This window comes from Dendropsophus ebraccatus, unplaced genomic scaffold (assembly GCF_027789765.1).
Source record: "Dendropsophus ebraccatus isolate aDenEbr1 unplaced genomic scaffold, aDenEbr1.pat pat_scaffold_1917_ctg1, whole genome shotgun sequence".
Classification (NCBI taxonomy): Eukaryota; Metazoa; Chordata; class Amphibia; order Anura; family Hylidae; genus Dendropsophus; species Dendropsophus ebraccatus.
In genome coordinates this window covers 2,502-26,537 of record NW_027209352.1, presented here as the reverse complement: position 1 = coordinate 26,537, position 24,036 = coordinate 2,502, and the positions used below count along the sequence as shown (strand labels likewise).

The following is a 24,036-nucleotide window of genomic DNA, read 5'->3' as shown; positions in this document are numbered from 1 at the left end:
ATACATGTACAGTCTATAGGTAATGCTGTCTGCCATCTAATGGCGAGAGGTTAACATGACAGATGTATACAGACCATATGACTAATCAGATACTTTTTTGGCCTCTATCGGACAATGGAACTCAGAGGGAGGATTTATTGAGCACGATACTTGCCTCTATTCACATCTCATCTACCTCTGCCAGTCCCCTGGCAATCAATGGCTTGTGTATGAGCTGATGATTTTCATCATACAAGAACACAGTATTTTCTGATCCAGTCTAGGAAAGGAAAGACATTGTTTACAATCAATTATGCCTTCTCATTATTGATACTGACCTTTAAAGTGAAAGTCCACCATTAAAGTGTACCCCCAATGTTTACATGAACACTTCTTTAGACTTCGGCACTGGGAGGACTTACCAGGAGGTTGCGTTCCCGATCCCTCTCCAGCACAATGTAGTTTTGTGGTGCTGGAGATGGATCAGGAACTCTGTCTCCTAATGCACAGTGATATGCAGCAATGAGAACAGACACTCACTGGGGAAGTAAAAAAAAATTATATATTTTTTATTGTGTACAGCCCTTTTGGATTAAAAACAATGTAGGTACACTTTGTGCTGGTCAGTATCTCAATATAAGGGATGACACCTCCAGACACAATTAAATTGTAAAATTCTGATGGTTTGGCTGTTACTTAAAGGGGTTAGGGCCCAATTCCACTGGACGATTATCGTTTGCATAATCATTAACGATCTCAAACGACCGCTATTGCGAAAGACCTGAAAACGTTCACTCATTTCCATGGAACGATAATAGTTACTAATGATCGTAATTGCGATCGTTTTTTCTTCGCTATTTATTCGCTATTGCGTTCGTATCCATTGCGAACGACATCATATTTAATGCGAACGAGCAACGATAAAAATAGGTCCAGGTCTTATAAAGCGATCAACGATTTCTCGTTCGGTCGTTAATCGTTAACTGCATTTTAACCGAACAATTATCGTTTAGATTCGAACGATTTAACGATAATCTGAACAATAATCGTCCGGTGGAATAGGGCCCTTATCCAACTTCTAAAAACAAAAGGTCTATCCTCTGGGAAGACCTTCAGGGTCCATCTACTATCCCTCTCAGCTGTTTGAAGGGTGTGAGTGTCACAGCCACATTTTTAGTATAACAATGCCCCCTTCTCCATTACAAATATAGGAACGGTACAAGCAGCAGTAAACACTGAAGAGGTTGTGACACAACCCAGAAGCCCCCTTTTTTTTTTGCATTAATAAAAGATGCATAGTGTGGTATTAAAGAAAAAGAAAATACTCTTACAACACATGAAGCAGAAAGTATCTTCTTCTCCACCAAGTCCACCATATCATACAACGCTCTCATGCTCCATTCTGGGCAGTACACAATTCTCACATCCTCAAAGTCCTTTTTTGGAGGCTTAAATCCGGCCAGCTTCACTTTGATAGCTTTTGCTGGGTACAGCATAAGTAAAGGTGGGAGCTGAAACAAACTAGATAAAAAAAAAAAACATACATGTAGTCACGATAGGTCCAAGACTATCAAAGTCCTTGTGTCTGCTCAATACTAAACCATGCATTGCAAGCAGCCAACAGGTTTTTATCACAATATGAAAAACTATTTAAAAGAATTTGTTTCAGAATTGCTTTCTACATTAAAGCGGCACTATCAGCAAGTTCTTCCCAGAGAACCTGCTAATATGCCGCAGTAGCAGAGGACCTCAGTAGTATATTGCAATTAGTTGCAGCCCTCTCAGCCCCCTCATTGTTTGTAAAATCACTAAATGCTCTTATGCAAATTACTTGCTTAAGAGCATTTAGGGCGTTGCTCGAGGCCGGAGAGCATCATCGCGCCCTGCCCAGCCCACCCCCTCCTGCCCCGCCCACTATGTATATTTATAACTGCATAGTGGCCTCTATACACGGCGGCTGCGCAGGGAAGCAGTCCTGCCGGGTGGGAGGTTCCTAAAGGTGTAAGTATAAGTCTATCTTATATGTACATCCCGAGGGACCTCCGGGAGGTTCAGCTGTGGCCCGGGGGGTTCAGTCCGACGGGACAGCTTCCCTATGCAGTCCACTATGCATATATGAATATGCATAGTGGGCGGGACGGGAGGGGTCGGGCTGGCCACGGCAATGCTCTCTGGCCTCGAGCAACGCCCTAAATGCTCTTAAGCAAGTAATTTGCATAACAGCATTTAGCGATTTTACAAACAATGCGGGGGCCAAGAGGGGTGCAACTAACTAAAATATATTACTGAGGTCCTCTGCTACTGCGGCATATCAGCAGGTTCTCTGGGAAGCTTTAACTATTGTTAGTTGTTTATATTGTGTTTTAATGTTTTAACAGATTTTTTTTTTAAAGAATTTTGATGTTTTTTTTAATTTTCCTATGTATATTTTAAAAAATAATCTTGAAATCTTGCAGTTTTCATTCTCACCACTAGACATAAAACTAAGCTGAGGCTTTCTGTTCTGTCTGAGATGATAGGGAGGAGGCTGCTGTAAAGGGATCTGGGCAGCATTACAGTAAAAGTAACACCGGTAGATAGAGGAGGCAATAGGGGCTCAATCTTCTTCCTCCCTGTGGAATGAACTCACAGAACATGCCCATTGAAATCAATGGGAGAGTTTCTCTCTGTTATTGCCTATATCCGTAAGTCTAGAAGTGATACACCATATACGACAGAAAGATGAGTCTTATTACCTGTAAGCATCAAGCACTGATGTATTTCCATAGTCAACAAACTCCACAACACAGGTGACAGGGTCGTACCCTTTAATGGATTGTAATTTGGCTCTATGCAACAAACCATCTCTGTAAGTAGCAAGACAAGGCATGGCTGTAAATGGAAGGAGAGGGGTCAGCATCTCTATAATATAGTAAAGTCATGTGTATCGGCTACAGAGACGGCTAAAAATCACTCCTAACCTGTTCTAAAATCCGTCAAGAATGGAAACTCCCTTTCTTCAGAGTTGATTTCCTTAAGGATGGATCTAAGAGGATCAGTGTCAGACTCACTCTCTTTCTTAACAAGGATGAAGACCTGCAAAAAGGAAAGCAATTGGTCTAAGTAATAAAGTATCCTATAGTAAAAAGCAAAATGACCCTCCAGTTATAAAACCATAACACAGTAATGCGTCAAAACATACAGATTAGTTTCATTGTAGTACATAGTTATTTTTGCACGGTCGAGGCAAGAAGAAAGATACTTCCTCCTCCAGCACTCCTAAGAACTCTAGCACGTGTTATATACTGATGCTGACCTACAAATCAGCTTATCACTACGGGCTGCTACAACCAATCAGAAATTTCTCCTGCAGCAGTTATGACAGGGTTAAAATAAGGTTGCGTGTTACCCATTTAAGTGAAAGACCGTTCTTTCTGCGTTAGGATGACCATACGCCTGAATATGTGCCTTAGCCGAGCATTTGTGTGTTCTGGATGGAGAGGGGGGATGTAAACCACTGCCAGATACTTCTTAAGGCCCTATTACATGGAACAATAATCGGCCGAATTGGCCGTATTCGGCCAATTATCGCTCTGTGTAATAGACACAACAATCAGCCGATGACAACGATCATCGGCTGATCGTTGATATAGGTTTGAACCTATAATTGTCGGGTGCCGACCGCGCATCGCTACGTGTAATAGCGGTGCGTGGCCGGCAGCTGACCATTTCCAAAGTGCATACATTACCTATCCATGGTGCAGGGTTCCTCCTGTGCTCTTGCTTCTCCCCGGGTCCTGTGCGCTGCAGCTTCAGAGCGGCCTGTCTTAGCTGACAGGCTGCTCAGCCAATCACTGGCCGGGACCGCCACGGCCAATGATTGGCTGAGCGGACTGTCAGCTAAGACAGGCCGCTCTGAAGCTGCAGCGCACTGGACCCGGGCGGTGAAGCAGACCGCAAGAGGAGCCCTGCACCATGGATAAGTAATGTATGCCATTTAAAGCAAGGGTTGCAAGGACATCTGTAAAGATGTCCATGCAACCCTTATTAAATGATTGGGCCGTGTAATAGGCCCAGTAAGCGAGCACCGTTCTAGCAGAGCGGCGCTTGTTTACAGTTATTGTCCGGCCCCCATCGGCCCATGCAATACTCCTCTTGGGGCTTATCAGAACAAAAGGAACAGGCAGGTAAACTCTGACATCATCTGTCGGGGGAGTAGGGTGACCCCCATACATATGAGGCGGGTTTCATCTCACTGAAATCCTGATGCTTTTGCTAGTATCAGCAAGTCTATAAACACTTTCAGTTCAGCATTTTGTGTTATACAAGGTCATCAAGAGTCCTGGAGGCCCATGACACTGTTGCCATTCACTACCTGTCCTTTTCTTGGAGCACTTTTGATATGTTCTAACCATTCAATACCAGAGATACCCCACATGGTCTTGTTTTTTCTTTTTTTAGCCATTGCAATTTGGTCTTTGTCATATTTTCTCAGATCCTTGCACTTCCCCATATTTTCTGCGTTCAACTCATAAGCCTCAAGAACTGTCTGCTCACTTGCTGCGTAATATATTGCACCATGAGAGGCGCCATAATCAAAGATAATCACTATATATTATATATATATATATATATATATATATATATATATATATATATATATATATATATATATGTATATATATATTTATTTTGGACTTACCTCATTGGGGGTTTGTAAGTGTGTCACTTCCACTTTAAAGAGTTCTCCTGGTCGAGGCAAAGATTCCGTTGAGTATTTTGGCAATATAGGCGTTCCCAAATTATTCTGCAGCAATACCTAGAAAATAAAAGAACCAACCTATCACGTCTGGAGTGTTTTACAATGATAGGTATCCTTTAAATATTTGTAGCATTGTTATATCCGCTTATGCCGCTCCTGGAGGATACATTTGTCAAACGTGCTTTACAGATTTTATTCTTAAAACCTAAAGCCTAACACATCATCTAGTCCTGTGTTTTGAGACTCTTTGATGAGGCTCCACAGGCTCTTTTTTTGCATGTTCATGTTTCCCAGGGGGCAATGCACCTAGGACCTCACTGCATTGAGCGCTTTCACTAGCAGCCGGCAGTGTTGTCGTTTGACTGGTCTCCCTGAGATCAGCAATCCGTTTCTCTTATAACAATAACTGATATACATTAAGGTGCTGTGAAAATTCATCGTCACTTGCCTAAAATAACATTCCACCGCTGCAAACATTTTCAGAATGCATTTTTTTCTTTTAAATCAACTGGTGCCAAAAAGTTATACAGATTTGTAATTTACTTTGATTAAAAAAAAAAAAAAAAAGAAAGTCCGCCAGTACTTATCAGCTGCTGTATGCCCTGCAGGAATTGGTGTATTCTTTCCAGTCTGACAAACTGCTCTTTGCTGCCACCTCTGTCCATGGCAGGAGAGGTTTTCTATGAGATTTACTACTGCTCTGGACACTTCCTGCAACAGACAGAGGTGGCAGCAGAGTGCACTGTGTCACACTGAAAAGAATACACCACTTCCCGCAGGACATACAGCAGCTGATAAGTACTGGAAGACTGGAGATTTTTATTAGATGTAAATTACACCTGTTGATTTGAAAGTAAAAAAAAAAAATGTTCGCCAAAGTATCCCCTCAATGCACAAGGAAGTGGAGAAGAGGTAAAGGAGAAAGACAGCTACTATCATGTGACCAATCTAGCACAGTCAGGCCCTCGGTGCAAATTGGTTTCTTATACTGTACAACAACTACATGCAGAGACAAAACTAAGAGTTACACTTTACCTGGAAGTCAAGGCACCAAATTTTCTCACTTTTGTGCATCTCCTGAAAACAATACAACCGTTATTATAATACCTGCTTCAGAAAGACCCAGAGGAGAGAATTTATCACTATGTATCATCACACAGGGGCAAAAGTGGGTCCTTTTTTATGTGCATAAACACCTACATATTAGCAAATGCATTGTGAGCTGGGTAAAGGAATGATACCTTTCCCCAGAGGGTAGATTTCATTATAGGACCTTAGACAATGGGATATGTTACAGGAGGTATACAAAGTATTAAGAGGACCATAAAGAGCACTGCAGCTAGACCGCTCTATATCAGGCTTATTCCAACCATTTCAACATACAGGAGGATAAGAGTTGGGACAGTATACAGACAGCTAAAGCCAAAAGGAACAAATCTGTATTGTTCACATGCATTGTGTGAGTGGGGCTCCATTGTTTAGTGACATTCTTCTTGTAATGCAGATTATATGTATGTAGAATAAAAGACTGAAATGGATGTCCTCTATTAACCCCATCTATGTTCTATCTATTTATAATATAGCAGCAGCTCATAGTGGGGAAAAAAAAAAAGTAAAAAAAAAAAAAAGAAAAAAAGACCAATAAGGCTGGATTCACGCTGTGTTTTTGCAATCAGTTTTTTTGCAAAAAACGGATGACAAAAAAACGGATGCATTTGTGTCCATGCGTTTTGATCCGTTTTTCCATTGACTTCCATTGTTAAAAAAAAAACAAAAAAAAAACGCAAAAACGTAGCTGACACTACTTTTGTGTCTTGTTAAAAAAAAAACGGATCCGTTTCGATTGTTTTTTTTTTTTACAATGGAAGTCAATGGAAAAACGGATCAAAACGGATGCACACTAATGCATCAGTTTTTTCCATCCTTTTTTTTTTTTTACAAAAAACGGATTGCAAAAACGCAGTGTGAACCCAACCTAATAAAAGTTGGGTCAACTGCTGGTAGATACAGGTGGTAGGAGGTACACCCATACTGTATGGTCTACATCAAGTCCTCTCAAAGATGCTAAAACTATGTAAAAGTGCCGCTCCATTACATGTACTGTGAAACACTTACTAGTTTGTCGTTTTTCTCACACCCTTTAGGAATACCATAGGCGTATTGCTCTAAAATAGTAGAGACTGAAGTGCCGCCACAGTATATACGGACGGACGCAGCGGCCTGAGAATCTGGAGGCTCCTGTGGAATGCAATGGGTGATGAATAAGAGTGTTAGGAAATTACAATTGTTGACAGGATTTACAATTTGTGATGTATGAAAGAGAGGAGTGAATTATACTACTTTACATGAAGAGGCAGCACTGAAGCACTAATACTGATAAAAACCAAACTCTCTAGCAGAGTCAAATGTACAGGATTGTCTTTAAAGTGATACCATCACCCCCTCACTCTATGTGCGGCTACACCATCCGCAAGTCTAGGTGCCACACATTTAATATATCTGTATAAAACTTGCCTGTGTCGTCTTTCTGCATTAAAATCACTTCATTTCATTGGTGGATAGTGTCAACTAGGCGGGGCTTGATGCCGCTTGAGCCCTCCCCCAGCCAGGAGATGATCACCCCACTTATTTGATACTGTTAACCAATGAAATGATGTAAAACTACGAGGGGTGACAGTATCACTAAAACTGCAGCTCCTGTCCATGGAGGTGTCTAACTGCAGCTTAGATACAGCCCATGGACAATAAGGTCACTTTAGGACCCACAAGTGACTGCAATCTGACAGAAGACCTCTTAATTTCTGACGTCCACTCTCCAGACATGTGCCATGTCTTTGTACAGGATAAGCTGTGGTATGCCATAGATAAAAACAGTGGCGAATGCAGCATTATTATAGTTCATCAAATTTTAGAAGAGAAATACATCAATATACCAGAATATGGACAGTGACCACTCTCTCCAACAGAAGCTCTTTAAGGAACACAATTGCATCTGGTTGCCAGCAGTCACCAACCTGAAACCAATTGGTAAGTAAGTATTAAAAGATGGCGCCAGAAAAACATGTTATTCCCATATTCCTTGTTTATTCCCAATTCTTAGTTTACATTGCCGGCAAGCTTATCTAGCAATACAGTATAAGGGCCTGTTTCAGCAATAACACCAAAAAAGCAAAAGTACTTAAAAAAATAAAAATTTGAACAAATTAGAAAACATATAAAAAGGAAGAAGCAAAGAAAAACCAACTACTCACAGGGCAAATATCAATCAGCTGACAAGGTATACAAAAGGCTGGAATATGAGGATTAAACACGGAGGGATACAAGTGGCACTTGGGGATTTTTTCTGTATACCCAAAGTCTTCATATTTCACCTGTAAATAGAAGAACAGACTAATGAAATAATGTCACTGGGTTAAACAGAGGATCATAAAAGATTTACGCAGATTGTGACTGGTGGAGATTGTAAGGCTAGAGCCCCCGTTCCAGTCAGCAGAATGAAGCAGCATTAAAGCAGTTATCCAGACCTAGAAAAGATGTGGTTGTGGTTTTCTTTTACTATGATGCTCATTTCAATAAATGGTTCTGGTGAAGGTCAGGACAACTATAAGAGCAAGGAGGTCGTCATTCCGCCTATAATACTTATTGTACTTACCAGTGTGTCCTCTTGGTCTGTTATTCGTGCTTTCTTTTGCCTCATGTCGCTTCATTAATCTGTTTTGATGCATCTTATATGGCAATTTTCAATAAAAAGATATGGGGGGGGGGCTGAGAGAATCTACACGTACCGTTATCAAATCTCCACTGAGTATATCAAGAACCTTTCCTCGGTATGACATAGTATCGGATCCCTTTATAAGGCAGCCTTCCCCTTTCTTCCAGGAGTAGGGGGCCAGTAAGCCCAGGCATTTGAAGGAATTCTGGATGTCAACCATAAGCATACTGAGCTCGCTTTCTAGAATAAAAAAGGTATTATATGTAACATTATGTTCCAGAGCTTAGGCAGCTATGTAAGAATATTCTATAGTGTAACATAGAAAGGTGATTTTTTTTTTTCTTTTAAATCGACTGGTGTCAGAAAGTTTGTGAATTACTTCTATTTAAAAATGTCACATCAGCTGCTGTATGTCCTGCAGGAAGTGGTGTATTCTTTCCAGTCTGATAGTGCTCTCTGTTGCCACCTCTGTCCATGACAGGAACTGTCCAGAGCAGCAGCAAATCCCCATAGAAAACCTCTCCTGCTCTGGACACTTCCTGACATGGACAGAGGTGGCAGCAGAGAGCATTGTGTCAGGCTAGAAAGAAGAGTTTTAGATGATACTTTCATCCATTTAAAACGACTAGTTATTCATAACGGGTATAAAAATCATCGTATACACATCTTAATCACTGCATAAAGAAAGAATACACCACTTTTGCAGGATATACAGCAGCTGATAAGTACTGGAAGATTAAAATTTTTAAAATAAGACGTAAATTACAAATCCGTCTAACTTTATAATGGTGCGTTTACACGAAACGATAATTGGCCCAATCGTACGATTAACAATGTCGGAGTAACGATTTCTTTTCATAACGATCAGCGTTTAGACGGTACGATATGCGCCGCCCCGATGGCCCCCCCCCCGCCGCTCTGATCGTCACCCCCTCCGCCCAGATTGCCACCGCTACCCCCACCGCTCCGATCGCCACCAAACAACCCCCCCGCCGCGATCGACACCCCAAACCGCCCCCCCCCCCCGTTCGCGAGCATACGTTACCTGCTCCGCGTAGCAAGGCAGCACTGATTGGATGAAGAGGGGAGCCGGGAGTTTCAAACGGCTCCTCTTCAGCCAATCAGTGCTGCCGTGCTTTGATTGGCTGAAGAGAGGAGTCAGGAATTTCAAACGGCTCCTCTTCAGCCAATCAGTGCTGAAGAGAAGCACTGATTGGCTGAAGAAGAGCCGTTTGAAATTCCCAGCTCCCCTCTTCAGCCAATCAATGCACTGAAGAGGGGAGTCGGCGGGGGTGGCGATCAGAGCGGCGGCAGGGGTGGTAATCGAGCCGGCCCAGGGGGCTGCGGATGAGCGGGGGGCCGGACTATTGCGCAACGACTGTTTACACGGAACGATCAGAGAATTTTTTGCGAACGACGAACAACGATTTGATAACATGTTGAAAGATCAAAATGAACGATTTCTCGTTCGTCATTTGATCGTTCGCTGCGTTTACACGTACGATTATCGTTCGAATTCGATCGTTATCACGCAAATTTGCACGATTATCGTTACGTGTAAACGCAGCATTACACCAGTTGATTTAAAAAAGAACCTTTAAGAAACACATATAACCCATCATAAGCAGCGAAAATCATCAGTTCAGCCACAAGCATTCATCCCTAAAACTGAAAGACACAGGGTCCATTTACACAGAAAGATTATCTGCCAAAGATTTGAAGCCAAAGCCAGAAATGGATTTGAAAAAAGGATAAATCTCAGGCTTTCCTTTATGACCTGATCTCTGTTTATAGTCTGTTCCTGGGTTTGGCTTCAAATCTTTGGCAGATAATCTGTCAGATAATCTTTCTGTGTAAATGGACCCTAAAACATGTCATCCTGACGCTTGTTTTGATGTCAAATACTATTACAGTCCCTTATAACTGCAATACAGAGTAGTTATCCGGACATATAACAGTGTAAGCAGAAATCTGCAGGATCACGTTTTATGTAGTAAAATCAATGCTATTACCCAGACATTCCTGGACGACATATATTGTTCCATCATCAGCAACATGATGGACTTTAGCTGAAAATGTCTCCTTATCAGGCAGCAGAGGAGGAAGGTAGGGATTATCCACCATTGGCTCTATTACTGGCTCTTCCTCCCCTGTAATGTCACTTTGCACACACTCTACTGCGCTGGTGTCGCACTCTGGCTTTGATTCACTGGCAATGTCTTCCACTGGATCCTGCTCCTGAAGACCGCTCTCGGCAGGCGGCGGGGTTGTGCTTGTTGCTTCATTAGGTTTTAACACAGCATTAGGTTTGTTCTTCCTGTATGTAAAATTTTGGACGATCAATATCCAGGATACATATAAGAGACACACACTGAGGAAGGCGAATGAAGTTTTATAACCCTTGTTATTTATAGGGAAAAAGGAATTTTGTTTGCCACATGTAAGACAGCTTTGCTTTAAAGGACAACTCCAGCCAAAAGTATTTTTTAATATGTTATTACTTATGAAAAGTTATGCACATATACTGCTATTTCCCTTAATTTAGTAGATCATGGAGTGTTAGAATTCTGTCCAAAACTGTGAGGTCACGAATCAGTTGTAATTCCTATGGAGTGTCCAGCAGCGGGCGCAATAAAAAAAAAAAAAATATATATATTATAATTTATTTCATATATATATATTCTATATATAGTGTGCCCCCTACTGGACACACTATGGATTCAATTGATGTGCATGTAAAAATGTAATGTACAGTATGTTTTTGATTGAATAAGTTTATGGAATATTGGAATAGTGTCCTTGCTTCCCAAAGTATTCCATAAATTTATTCAATCAATACATTTGTAGGGCACTGAGCAGGGAGGGAAAGAGGTGCCTATGCATCTAACTACTTCCCCCCCCTCCCTGCTCGGTGCTGGACACATATACACAGTACTACTCCTCCCATCATCTGCTCATAGTATGAGTAGATGATGGGGGAGTAGTACCAGGGCCATCACTAAACAGTCCGCCCTCCCCGCCGCCACCACCACATATGCACTGTACTACAACCTCCCATCATCTGCTCATAGTATGAGCAGATGATGGGGGAGTAGTACCTATGCTATCCCTATGCTATCTCTGCCACCACCGCCTATCACACAAGGGCTTCATCATGCCCCCTCCGCTCCCCCTCCTCCCAGCTTCAAACTTCAAACTATCCCGCCGCTGCTCTCTGCACTTAAACACCTGCCGCGTCCTCCATCGATTGATTACATTTATGGAGTACTTTGGGAAGCAAGGACAATTGCACGCCAAAGTATTCCATAAATGTATTCAATCAAAAACATATTGTACATTACATTTTTACATACACATCAATTGAATCCATAGAGTGTCCAGCAGGGGGCGCACTATATATAGAAGTCAATGGTACTCATTGACTTCTATATATAGTGCTCCCCCTGCTGGACACTCCAGAGGAAGTACAACTGATTTGTGACGTCACAGTTTCGGACAGAATTCTAACACTCCATGATCTACTAAATTAAGGGAAATAATATATGTGCATTTCCCATAATTAATGTACATTAGAAATTTGTCTAACTTTCCATAAGTAATAACATATTAAAAAATACTTTTGGACGAACTTCTCCTTTAAATGGGTTATCCAGTGTTAGAAAACCATGGCCACTAATGGTGTGTTTACACAGAGAGATTTATCTGACAGATTTTTGAAGCCAAAGCCAGGAACAAACTATAAACAGGGTGCAGGTCATAAAGGAAAGACTGAGATTCCCTGTCTTTTCAAGTCCATTCCTGATTTTGGCTTCCAAAATTGGTCAGATAAATTTGCCTGTGTAAATGCACCATTACTTACAGAGATGACATGACTTGTCTTCAGTTCAGGTGCTGTTTGCAAATAAACTCCAATAACTTAAATGGAACTGAGCTTCAATACCTGCACCCAAACTGGAGACGAGCCATATTGTCTCGGCAAAAAATGGCCATATTTTAAGGCACCTGAACTGGAATAGTGGAATATAACGCAGGTCTAAGAACTTGTGGGAATCCCATCATTGCTGCTCTCCATCTGCCTGTGCCTCTGTAACACAGGGGGGTGTCACTGTTATTTCAAAAAACCTTTGACATGTCAGAGAGACATGTCAAAAGATTTGATCGGTTCGGGTCTGAGTGCTCAGACATTGACCTATTGGGAGAAAGAGAAGGGAGAATCTCCCAGCTCTGTGTCACATGATCAGTCAGACTTTATGAGCTCGACAGTCTTCACTCCACGTAGTCTGCTCCTTGCGCCATCTCACAATCTGTCTCTCTGACATGTCAAAATTTTTGGATACGAAATTTTAAAACATAAGGAAATGAGTTCATCAAAAATAACACTTCAAAAACCGGTCTTAAGGAAAAGATGCACTAAATGTATTACATTTATTTTGAAGACGTGAATGATCACCAGTACAGACCTATCTCTCAGCGCTAATCCCCTTTTCACCAAGAATTCAGAGACATCGACCATTTGGTTTGCTTCATTCGCGCTCAAAATTCTAACAGGTAAAGGCCATTGTGATGCATTGTCCTATAGAGAAAGGCTTATTATTGAAATGGAGCAATTCTTACTACCAACATATCATCATCATAAAATATACCGAAAGTTCAACGAAGATACGGTGTGGATTCCGGCGCTCCAAACATGGCAACTTAAAACATAACTTTTAATAAGATAGATTAAAACATTGCCATGTTTGGAGTGCTGGAATCCACACCGTTTCTTCGTTGAACTTCCATGTTACCAGTGCCTGGCCAGCACCGGGTTTCCGTGCACCCTCTACTCTGCAAGCTGCTGCAAGGAAAGAAAGCGCCCTGGTGAGCTGAATCTCTTTTTGGCTTTTGGTTCATAAAGGGGTCACAGTAATGGAGCATATAGGTCACAAAACATGATCACAGCACTGACTTCAATAATTATCGTGACTGTGGCTCCATTAAGATAATGAGAAAGAAAGTCACAGGCGGTTGCAGTCCAGTTCTGACTTCCTCCAGCCGGCCTGAAAAATACAGAAAAATCAGATACAGTTATAAAGCTAAGACAGTTCAGGGTATCGGTGAACTATATAGTACTCTACCCAAGCCATCTGAAAGACAAGGCTGCCTTAAAACAGGGGTGTTTATATGCTTACTTGCTGCAGAAATGTGCTTGGAAATAATTTTATACAGTAGTGGATTGAGACATGCAAATTGTTCCACTTTGCCCCTTATAGCCAACTATGCATCTAGGACCATTGGCGTACAGGTCAGGTACAGATTTCTGGATGCATAGTTGGCCTAAAGTTTTACCCTGTTATGCAGGACTTATATATATATATATATATGCACATACTGTATATCCATGAGGGCGCACTCCAGGCACATGGTCCCATATACCATAAAGCTTTCATCTAATATTCTTAGGTTGGTGACATCAGTCACTTCCTGCTTGCCAAAATCATAGCAGAACACCTGAAAAAAAAATATAGCAAAATTAGGGCAGATACAGAAGTAACTCATCTCCTGTGGATGGGTAACTTAGTATGGCTCCACAGTGACACTGTTATACAACACTGACAAAATTACTGATAAAATTACAGATTTGTTCACTATGATACACTATGGTTAACATGCAATTTTGTTACCTCAACAAGGCTGTCCGATATTATATTTATAACCTTCCCGCGCATCCACTGCTTATCAGACCGAAGATGAACTGCAACCTTCATATCCACCTGCCATGGTACATCCTCTGGTTCAGAGTTCTCATAGCGGTCAAACATGGTTGCTTGCAAACTAGAACCCCCAAAGGAGTGGGGAAAAAACAAAGTGTCAAACATTACACAGACAACTGCAAACTGTGGAATCTCCAGTGTGCAAAGGGGATTATCCAATATTTCATATTCCACTCTCTCTCACAACCACTGCTAACCTGTGCTATTGTGGGTGGGCTGCTGGGCAATGTTATATGACCTATTTCTTTAGACCCCATGAAAGCATCTGGTGCTTCCTCTCCCTTCCTGCTCTGCAAGCGCACAAGCGACTTCACTTGTAGGCTGCAGGTCTGATGGTGGGGTGGGGTGGGGGAGAGAAAGAGACCTCTTGTGGCCAAAGGTATAATGCTGCCTCCTGCCACAAGCGTGACTGACAGCATGGGGAGTTAATGGCTCCTTGCCCTGTCAAACACAGCACCGCATTTAACTGTATGCGCTCCTGATTTCAAGAGCATGCAGTTAAAGGTGCTGACTAGAGATGAGCGAACCTCGAGCATGCTCAAATCCATCTGAACCCGATCGTTCAGCATTTGATTAGCGGTGGCTGCTGAAGTTGGATAAAGCCCTAAGGCTATGTTGAAAACATGGATATAGTCATTGGCTGTATCCATGTTTTCCAGACAACCTTAGAACTTTATCCAACTTCAGCAGCCCCAGCTAATCAAATGCGAACGATCCAGTTCGGATGGACTCGAGCATGCTCGAGGTTCACTCATCTCTAGTGCCGACGCTGGCCCGGGCTGACTAGCAGTGCATCTGGAATTGTGGATGCTCTTAAAGAGCTATATGCTCTATATTTTTACGGGGCCTTTTTTCCGGAACGGACCTTTATGTTATCTATGCCCAACATAACCCTATGAGTCAGGAAAATTATGCCTTTAGCTGACAAAAACACTTGCATGCCTTCTATATGCATCATATGGACAAAAGTATTGGGACCCCTCTACATTACAGTTAAAGAAGCTTTTAGGACATCCCACCCTAAATCCTTAGGTATTAATATGGAGTTGGTCCCCTCTTCTGACTACTATCCAGAGATAAAGGGCCTGAACTATGGGCAATGTTCGCTCTAGTTCGTCTTAAACGTGCTGAATGGGGTTGAGATCGGGCTCTGTGTGGCCACTGGGGCGCAGTCATGCTGGAACAGAAAAGGGCTGAACCCAAAGTGTTCTCATTAAGTTGGAGGCAGCAATTGTCCACAATGTCTAGGTGCTGAAGCAGTAAGATGTCCCTTCCGATAAAAGAGATCAATACAACAAGAACAGGAATGAAGATCTAGCAGTAGGAAGACTAACTATGTGCGTCCACCATCATTCAGCTCAGTATGAGGATGTGTATACTATAGTAAAAATTGCTCTGCACACGGAAGGGTTAACTTAGTTAAAGTAAACCACGTAGGTTTTATTTTCACAGCAGTGAACGTAACATTTTAGTCTGTATGGATCTTCCTCAGACACTGGCCATAGCGCTGGATGGGTGGCTGCAAGGTAGTACACTGGCCCAGAGCAGCATCCCGTCCTTAAGCACCAGTGGTGAATTCTCTCACATGAACAGGATGCGTATACTGCTATATGCTCTAAGCACCAGGTGGCATCACACTGAGTAAACGTCCTAAGCCATCAATGAATCTGTTTTTGAAACGAATTAAATTAAAATTAACACTTAATGTTATCTGGTATCATAATATTTTTATATTATACTGGAGGCGCGCTAAAAATAAAAAAAAATGCATGATACTCTCCTACCCTGGTGCACCATAAGTCCTATTCCAGCGCCCTCAGGCCATCCGCTTGTCAACAATTATTCCTTTTTTTTTTTTTTTTTTTTTAAGTTAAGAAGTTTTAGCAGGATTCAGCCAATCACTGACTAAGGCGGGACACTGTTGTGCCCAATGATTGGTTGAGCAGGTAGGTTCTTCTAAAATATGTCATAGAATCAAGAATAAACGATGATCAGTGAGGAAATGGAAGATGCAAAAACAGGATCTGCGGAGGTCCAGGGTAGGTGCATCACTTAGGGGGTTTTTTCACCGCACTACCAGCATAACAAAAAAAAATAAAATCTGGTACTGGATAAAAACAACATTCACTGATGGGACAGCCACATTAAAGCGGTTATTTGGGGAGCAGAAAAGGTCCTACCAGTCCTACTCTCCAATGTGCCACTTCTTCCCACCAGCCCTCTCAGCACTATACAATACAATACAATACCAAGACAAAAGGGGGGCAGGTGCATGTTAGGAATGAAGGAAGGACCTCTCAGCTTCCCAGACAATCCTTGAGTTCAAACTTGAAATACAACATTGGCTTTTCAGCCGAGATGAAACCTACAAAAAGTCCTCCCCATGTAGACATTACCTCTTAAGAATGTTCTCTGTAGTTAACCACTGCACATAGATTTTGCTGGGAGATACAACATGACTGATGAACACATCAAGCTCTCTGCGCTTGAACAGAGAAATGTTATCCATGGTAATCTCCACAGGTTCAGGTGATGTTTCTATTACTGGATCCCATACTTCCTTCAGTGGTAGATGAGGTTCAGCAGAAGAGGAAGAGCTTAACGGAGAGAAGAGACAAAATGCTAATGTCTTCTCCAGATCTACTAGTAAATAGGCTGAAATTAGGATTATACAAGAGGTAACACTGCATAAAGGAGGACTGAAAAGATCACCACAATTTACCAACACACAGTGACTGGATAATATTACTATACTCTTACTGAATAATACCGCCACACATTACCACCACATTGTTACTAAATAAGAGCGCCACACCATTGCCACATATTACCACTACACTGTTACTAAATACTTCCACACCATGACCACATATTACCACAATACTGTTACCAACTAATACTTCCACACCATGGCCACATTTTACCACCATATTGTTACTAAAAAATACTGCCACACTATGACCACATATTACTACCATATTGTTACTAAAAAACACTGCCACACTATGACCACATATTACTACCATATTGTAACTAAAAAACACTGCCACACTATGACCACATATTACCACCACACTGTTACTAAATAATACTGCCACACCATGACCACATATTACCACCACACTGTTACTAAATAATACTGCCACACCATGACCACTGTTACTAAATGAAACATACTATACAAAGACGAATATTCTTCTCATACAGTGACCATAAAGTGGTGATCTCAGCTTAACAACAGCTCTGCAAACCATGTAAGTAATTACAGTAAAGTAATGTCTAGTGACCATAAACTGTGTCTTCTCGAATTGGATCGACTTCCTCTATCTCTCTGTCTGGCCCAGACCACCATTAAGAGTTCTGCCAACACACCAGCCCATTTAATAGCACTATCCTATGTCTGTTGCTACCTCAAGTACCCTCACAACTACAGCAACCCTCAATAGTGCCCCCACGCAATAAAAGGACTCCCTAGGGTCATCAACACAGCAATAGTGCCCTTTCTGTAGCTCCATGAAATAGTGTCCCCCAGTGTCGGCACAGTTAGAGAGCCCCAATACTGCCCCCCTACATACAGTAAATACCCCTCTTAGAGCTCCCACACAAGTGACTCCTTAGTGCCTCCACAAACATAAGTGCCCCTTCACCTAAGTGCTCATCTAAACCCGTTCCCGTTGCATACAGTGGTGCCTAGGATGCGCGTTTTCTCCAGTCTGTGGTGGCACTGTCAGTATTAATGCATAAATGGGCACAATTACATCAAAGCTGAAAGTGCTGGCAGCCTACGAGACTGTATGATGGATTAGGGAGCTGGTGGCTCTGTGCTCCACTGTTGTGCATCCTGAGGATTCCCATACAGTAGAAATGGGCTTAAAAAGAGGCAGAAAAAAAAACTGTCCCCACAGTATATGCCCTTGTGTTAGTATCACCAAATCACAAAAAATAGAAAGTCATTTTGTGGATTTAACAACTGTACACTACTCATTAGCAAAATGCAAAGCAGAAGAATATGCTCTATCTATACAGAGGCTGAATCAGTGTAAAGTCATAGAAAGCCAAATATCATAAAGAAAAAGAGATCACAATATAACGAAAAACTTACCTCTCTATAAAAGTTGCCACTCTCTCCTCAACTAGCATGGTGTTAATGCTGGTCACATGACTCACGTTAATATCCAAAAGCTCTACAGACAGCTTGTTCTCCAGCAGAATACCTGTATGACCAGACAACAGGGGGGAATCCTCATACTGCGGCTCTCAGTGCATTAAGGTTCCTATTGCATTTTGATGGAAATAGTAGTATACTCTACAGCTTGAAATTGATGGGTCACCACTTTTACCAAGGAGTCATTGTCCCCCAAGAGGAAATGCACTGATCATGTGCCAGCCAGATCTCTATTTCTCTACATAGCTTCCAAAGGGTTCAGCGATCAGCACTGTTCAGAAGCCACAAAGAATAAATGGAGCTCTGACCGGTCATAAAATCAAAGGAAGTAATAATCATGTTGTATACATTATACTTAAAGGGGTATTCCAAAGAAAACAACTGTTTTAAATCAACTGGTGTAAGAGTTATACAGATTTGTAAATTACTATTATCTCATGTCCTCCAGTACTTATCAGCTGCTGTATGTCCTACAGGAAGTGGTGTATTCTTTCCAGTCTTCAAGAAAAAGAAAAGTGTCTGAGGCTAGGAACACTTTAAATCTAAAACACTTAACCCACAAAGGGCCATGAGCCCACCATATGTCCTTTCATCCTTCCCGCAAAATATACCTTTTATTTAAATCTGGTAAAAATCATGATTCTATTAAAAACACATCCACTAGATGGTTCTTAGGCTCAAGTCAAAGCTTGTAAATATTGAACCCATATGAATATCCCGCCACAGACTGCGTCCAGTTAGCAGCGTCAGCTGGGATATTTATTATTTACAAGCTTTGACTTGTAAATGTTATTCTGACTTTAACCCCTACCCGCATCAGAACGTAAAAATATGTTCTGATGCGGATGGAGGGGTTCAGAGAGGGGTCGCACGGCACGGGGTCCGATCGCTGCACCCACCAATTAGACATTAAATGCAGCTGTCAAAACTGACAGCTGCATTTAAATGTCTTATATGCCCCTATCCCCGGTGTCTAGTGGGGGGAATCCCCCCCACCACCATGCGATTGCGGAGGGGCGATCCCTTCTCCTTACCAGGCCAGGGCTCAGCATCACACCGACATTAATCCCGAATCGGCAATTTGTAGATCTGGTCTGCAGCAGAACAGAGTAATACAGCACTAATCTAATTGATAAGTGCTGTATTATTTACACAGCAGTGATCTCTATAAGACAGCAAGTGCTGTGTATATAGAAGTCCCCTGGGGGGCTAAAAGTTAAAGTATAAAAAATAAAGTTTTTTCATTAATTAAAAATCGTCTCCCCCTAATAAAAGTTTAAATCACCCCCTTTTCCCATTTTATAAATAAAAATAGAAATAATTTACAAATCCGTATAAACTTACAGACGCCTTTTGATTTTAAAACAATTTTTTTCTCTAGACTACCTCGTGAATATAGCGAGATCCAAACAAACTTGCCAAATTGGCTCCATTACAAAGTCCCCAACAATGCAGAATACAAAGAATGACCTCAAAGTACAGTAGGAATTATAATATACATATACATATATATACATATATACATATACACATATACAATATATGGCTGCCAAAGCAGACGCTGACTTATTTCTGTATCCGGAGACCGCACTAGGGAAACAATTTTTGCTGTAGTGCTGCCATTGCAGCCACTAAATACAGTCACCCTGGGGTCCGGGAGCACACATGCTTCCCGTGTACCGCACCCCGTTTGGTCTTAGACAAGGGCCAGTGAGTAGCCGCTGAGCGGCAATAGCATGATCTTATGCACACTGTTTAGCCCGTCATTTGCATACCCTGTATGTATTTAGGTGTATAGCTTACACATAGCTACGGACCCTTATTTTTGGGTATGCTTGAACTTTTTATAAGCGCTAATCTCCACCACTGTGGCATTGGCGCGGACATACTCCCCTGATGACGCCGCGATAACCAGTGGCAGTAACGCGTTGGGAGAATACAACGCTAACGTATTATAGCTGGGGCATATCTAGCCTCCACATGATTTAATTACATCTATTTGTGGTTGAGTCCGCACTCCGGATATGCGACTATCCAACCAACTATTTTAAAATTTGTAACTAGGTGATGGGTACACTATTTGTTGGTGTTTATTAATCATCATAATTAAAAGTTACGTTTTAGGCACCTTCCCTCTTATTCTTTATCTATTTAATGCAGGGACTTTGACTAAGGGACAGACACCCGACTTGTTTAATGAATTATAATATACAGTAAGTATGCAGAATACGTACCTATTGATGTACACCTCAGATGCTTATAGGCAGTCAGCTTATCAAACAGTCGACAAGCCTCTGGGCTCCAAGAGGGTCCAACATTAGGAGGTTGAATATAGGCAAGTCTGCAGCCAATTGCCTAGAAATTACGTATGATTATGGAAATTGGGTCAATAGTCATAATAAATATAACACAGCTGTAATGTTGGGAGTATGCAAGCTTCTTTCACCAGGATGTGTTCTTAGGAATAAAAAGACCAATGCATATACCACCACCTTTTTAAGAAAAATATTACTGGGACATAGCTTGTGTTTCTGTAGTTAAATTCAAGTTAGTGGCCCTTAAAATTCTTGATTTAATGTAGATTACATTGGTATTGTAGGCAATGTCAATAAAAAATATTAACTACTCCTGTGTGGTCCCTACTGCAGAGTCCACGGGGCAGGGCATGAGATAAGGATTCCCACATGAGCAGGTTACTCCTAGGAACTAAGAGTATTTACCTTGCATGGTGTAGTCATGAATTCTTTCTTCATGCTTCTTAGAGCTGCAATATCAACTGTGGTATTATTGCCGAAGTCCACATACTTTATGATGGCTTCTTGATTATTACATAAAGCTGGAACAACAACAAAAAAAAAGTAATAAATTCATACAGTAAGAGTCTACACTAACACTGACTACTTTTAAAATCTTTCTAGATTTCCATTCAACCCTGTGCTTTGACTTCAGCAAGTTAAAGTTTTAACAAGGTAATCTTACCCTTTATTTCTGCTCTGTACCAGTGATCGTCTTCAGAAATAAATTTAGCGACGCAAGGTTGTCCCACCACCGGGTGCAGAATACGCAAGTCGTCAGCCTCTTTGCTGTTGTATACGCCCTGAATCTTGTCTATAGTATCTGCATACTCTGATTCACACACCTTAAGTCGGTTAAGATAGAAAATGAAAGTAGCACAATTATCATAAACCATTAAAGGGAACCAATCAGCATGATTGTGTATATTGTGAGTGAGTATAGATCTACTGTGCAGCTCCCTGAGGCTACCAGCCTCCTCTACTGTGCAGACTCTGAGCCTGTCTAGGTCACGTGACACAGAGCCAGGAGTAAACAAGCTGTGTGCAGACTTCTCCCAGTTGGTTCTCCTGATCTGTTGCAGTCTGAACACTGAGACAATGACTGATCAATATTTTACAGTATGTCTCTGACACATCAAAATTACTTTTAATGACTGTGCCCATTTAAATCTCATGCCTAATATAAATCCCCACTAAACTACAGGTGAGCAGAGATCATCTTGCGGTTTAGTATAATATAAAAGTCCATATGGTTTACAGTTACATTTACTAAACTCACCAAATGGATATAGAAGTCTGATGGGCTATTAATATGGCAAACAATGACAAATGCGTCAGTCATATCCTCGGGTAATATTGGATCGGGGTAACGAGTGACTGAGTGGCTAAGTGCAGCAGAAACATTGGCGGGAAACCTTAAAAAAAACAAAAAAAAAAACGACGTTAGAAACAGATCTTAAAGAATCTTTAAAGACATACTGTAGATCTGGATCCACATAAATTGTTTCAGGTGACTACTGCCCATCACCCACTAGTAGCCACTGTATTTTTTTTAATAAAGAGCCTTATACAGGGGCGATGATTGCCTGAACAATCATTCCTATAATCATTCATTCTCCAAAAATGTCTCAGCCATCATACAATAAAACACTTGCTTGTTGTGGATCGCATCTTTTATGCGGCATTGAAATTTCATCTGTTGGCAGCACATCCTCTTATGTGCAACCTACAATAAGTGGTTTGTACAATGAATCATTCAGGATCATGAATATAGAAGTATAAGAACAACCATTACCTCTTTAAGCATCACTCTCCGAGTGAAATTCTATGAAAGCTTTCCTCTGTTCTCTATATGTAATGTAAGTACTTACTTTGCCAACTCCAAGAAAACAAGGGCCTCGCGAAGAGACAAGGGCATGTCACTATTGATCTTATTTTCAAAAGGCGTCTTCAAGTCAACAATTAGCTTCCTATGTTCTTCCCGGAAGACTTTCATTGATACACATTTAGCGCCGATCACTTTTAAAACGTGATCTCTAATTTCCTTTCCCCACATGCCGGTCTATAAAAGAAAAAACTAATCTTCATAATCTCTTCATAAATGGGCTGTTCATGGTTTGTTTTTTATTACCTTTTTCAATAGTAATACCATAATACACGGCCCTGTGGATTTTTCCTGATGACATACAACTGTTATATAAAACTCTTAAGCATTCTTGGCACCTCAAGTTAGGCTATGCTTACAACCAATGCGAGACCACTACAAATATTCAAATCACAAATCCTTTATTAAACATATTCAAAAATTATTATTAAAAACATATAAATGTATAAGCAGAAATAGAGAAGTGGAATGGGTACACCACAGATCCCACCTGGACAATACAATTATAAGGGAAGCACCCTTATAAGGGAATTCCCTTATAATTGTATTGTCCAGGTGGGATCACAATATCCACAATATATAATTTTGGTCTATATAGGATTTATTACAACCAATGTGAGCCTACCTCTAAGGCTGCAAACTAGTATCCTGCCGTATATAGGTATATAGCATACTGTGCTTTCCTATACCGTGAAAAAGGTATACTAACACATACAAGCTTCATGCACAAGATTTGAGTCTGCTGTATCTAAGCTGTTTAGTCCATCTCCCCCTCCCAACAGAGCTTGTGTAAACAACATCCCTGGTTGGCTGTTTATATTTATGCATATTTAGAAGAAATGGTGCAGATACAGCCTTCCAGGGACTTTGTTTACATCAGTCGTCTTGGAAGGGAGGGGGGAGGAGATGGTTGAGAGAACAGACGGACTGCACTCCTCAAATACAATTTTCTGTTTCTTTAGCACAAAGCAGAAGCTCAGAAGTAGGGGAAGGAGATGAATAGTCTCCAGAAGGGAAGATGATTTAACAAACATTTTACCTAACTGGATAACTACTTTAATTCAGGTATACAGCACAATAAAAGGTAATGGTCTCACCGTCGGGTACAGCAGGTCTCAGGAGCTTACGGTTCAGGTTCAGTGTAGGGCTGGGCGATATTGGCCTAAATCAATATCGCGGTTTATCACACATGTAGCCGCGGTAACGATAATTCAACGATAATTATGACACGCCCCTTTTAGCAAACCACACCCACTTGCCATGCCAAACTGGCGATATTTTGATTAGAAAAAGTAAAAAAGAACTGAACAGCAACCCATGGTTAGTCGATTATCATTATTACTATTTGTCATTATTAGGGGTCTCAGCAGAGACCTGGATGTGTATATACAGGTATACAGCCTCAACAGGATGTGTATACACAGGGGGTCATATAGGAATACATGTGTATAACTATATGGGGGGGTGTATACGTGTATATGACTATATGGGGGGGATGGATTGGGGT

The 24,036-nt window shown here is 41.3% G+C and overlaps 1 protein-coding gene across 1 annotated transcript; it reads right to left on the bottom strand.

Moving 5' to 3' along the window:
* Nucleotides 1–175: 175 nt before the first annotated feature.
* Nucleotides 176–22,702, bottom strand: LOC138775699 (RING finger protein 17-like; the record flags this gene model as incomplete). The annotated part of the gene is made up of 22 exons (XM_069956007.1): nucleotides 22,516–22,702; nucleotides 21,924–22,059; nucleotides 21,330–21,489; nucleotides 21,071–21,186; nucleotides 20,585–20,705; nucleotides 18,288–18,399; nucleotides 16,582–16,782; nucleotides 14,096–14,246; nucleotides 13,804–13,922; nucleotides 13,381–13,471; nucleotides 12,893–13,005; nucleotides 10,445–10,749; nucleotides 8,506–8,672; nucleotides 7,972–8,091; nucleotides 7,654–7,734; nucleotides 6,836–6,958; nucleotides 5,756–5,797; nucleotides 4,661–4,777; nucleotides 2,940–3,054; nucleotides 2,715–2,850; nucleotides 1,311–1,500; nucleotides 176–259 (listed from the first exon to the last, which is right to left on the bottom strand). Coding segments are annotated over exons 1-22 (2,985 nt in total), but the record flags the coding sequence as incomplete, so codon positions are not given.
* Nucleotides 22,703–24,036: the final 1,334 nt, after the last annotated feature.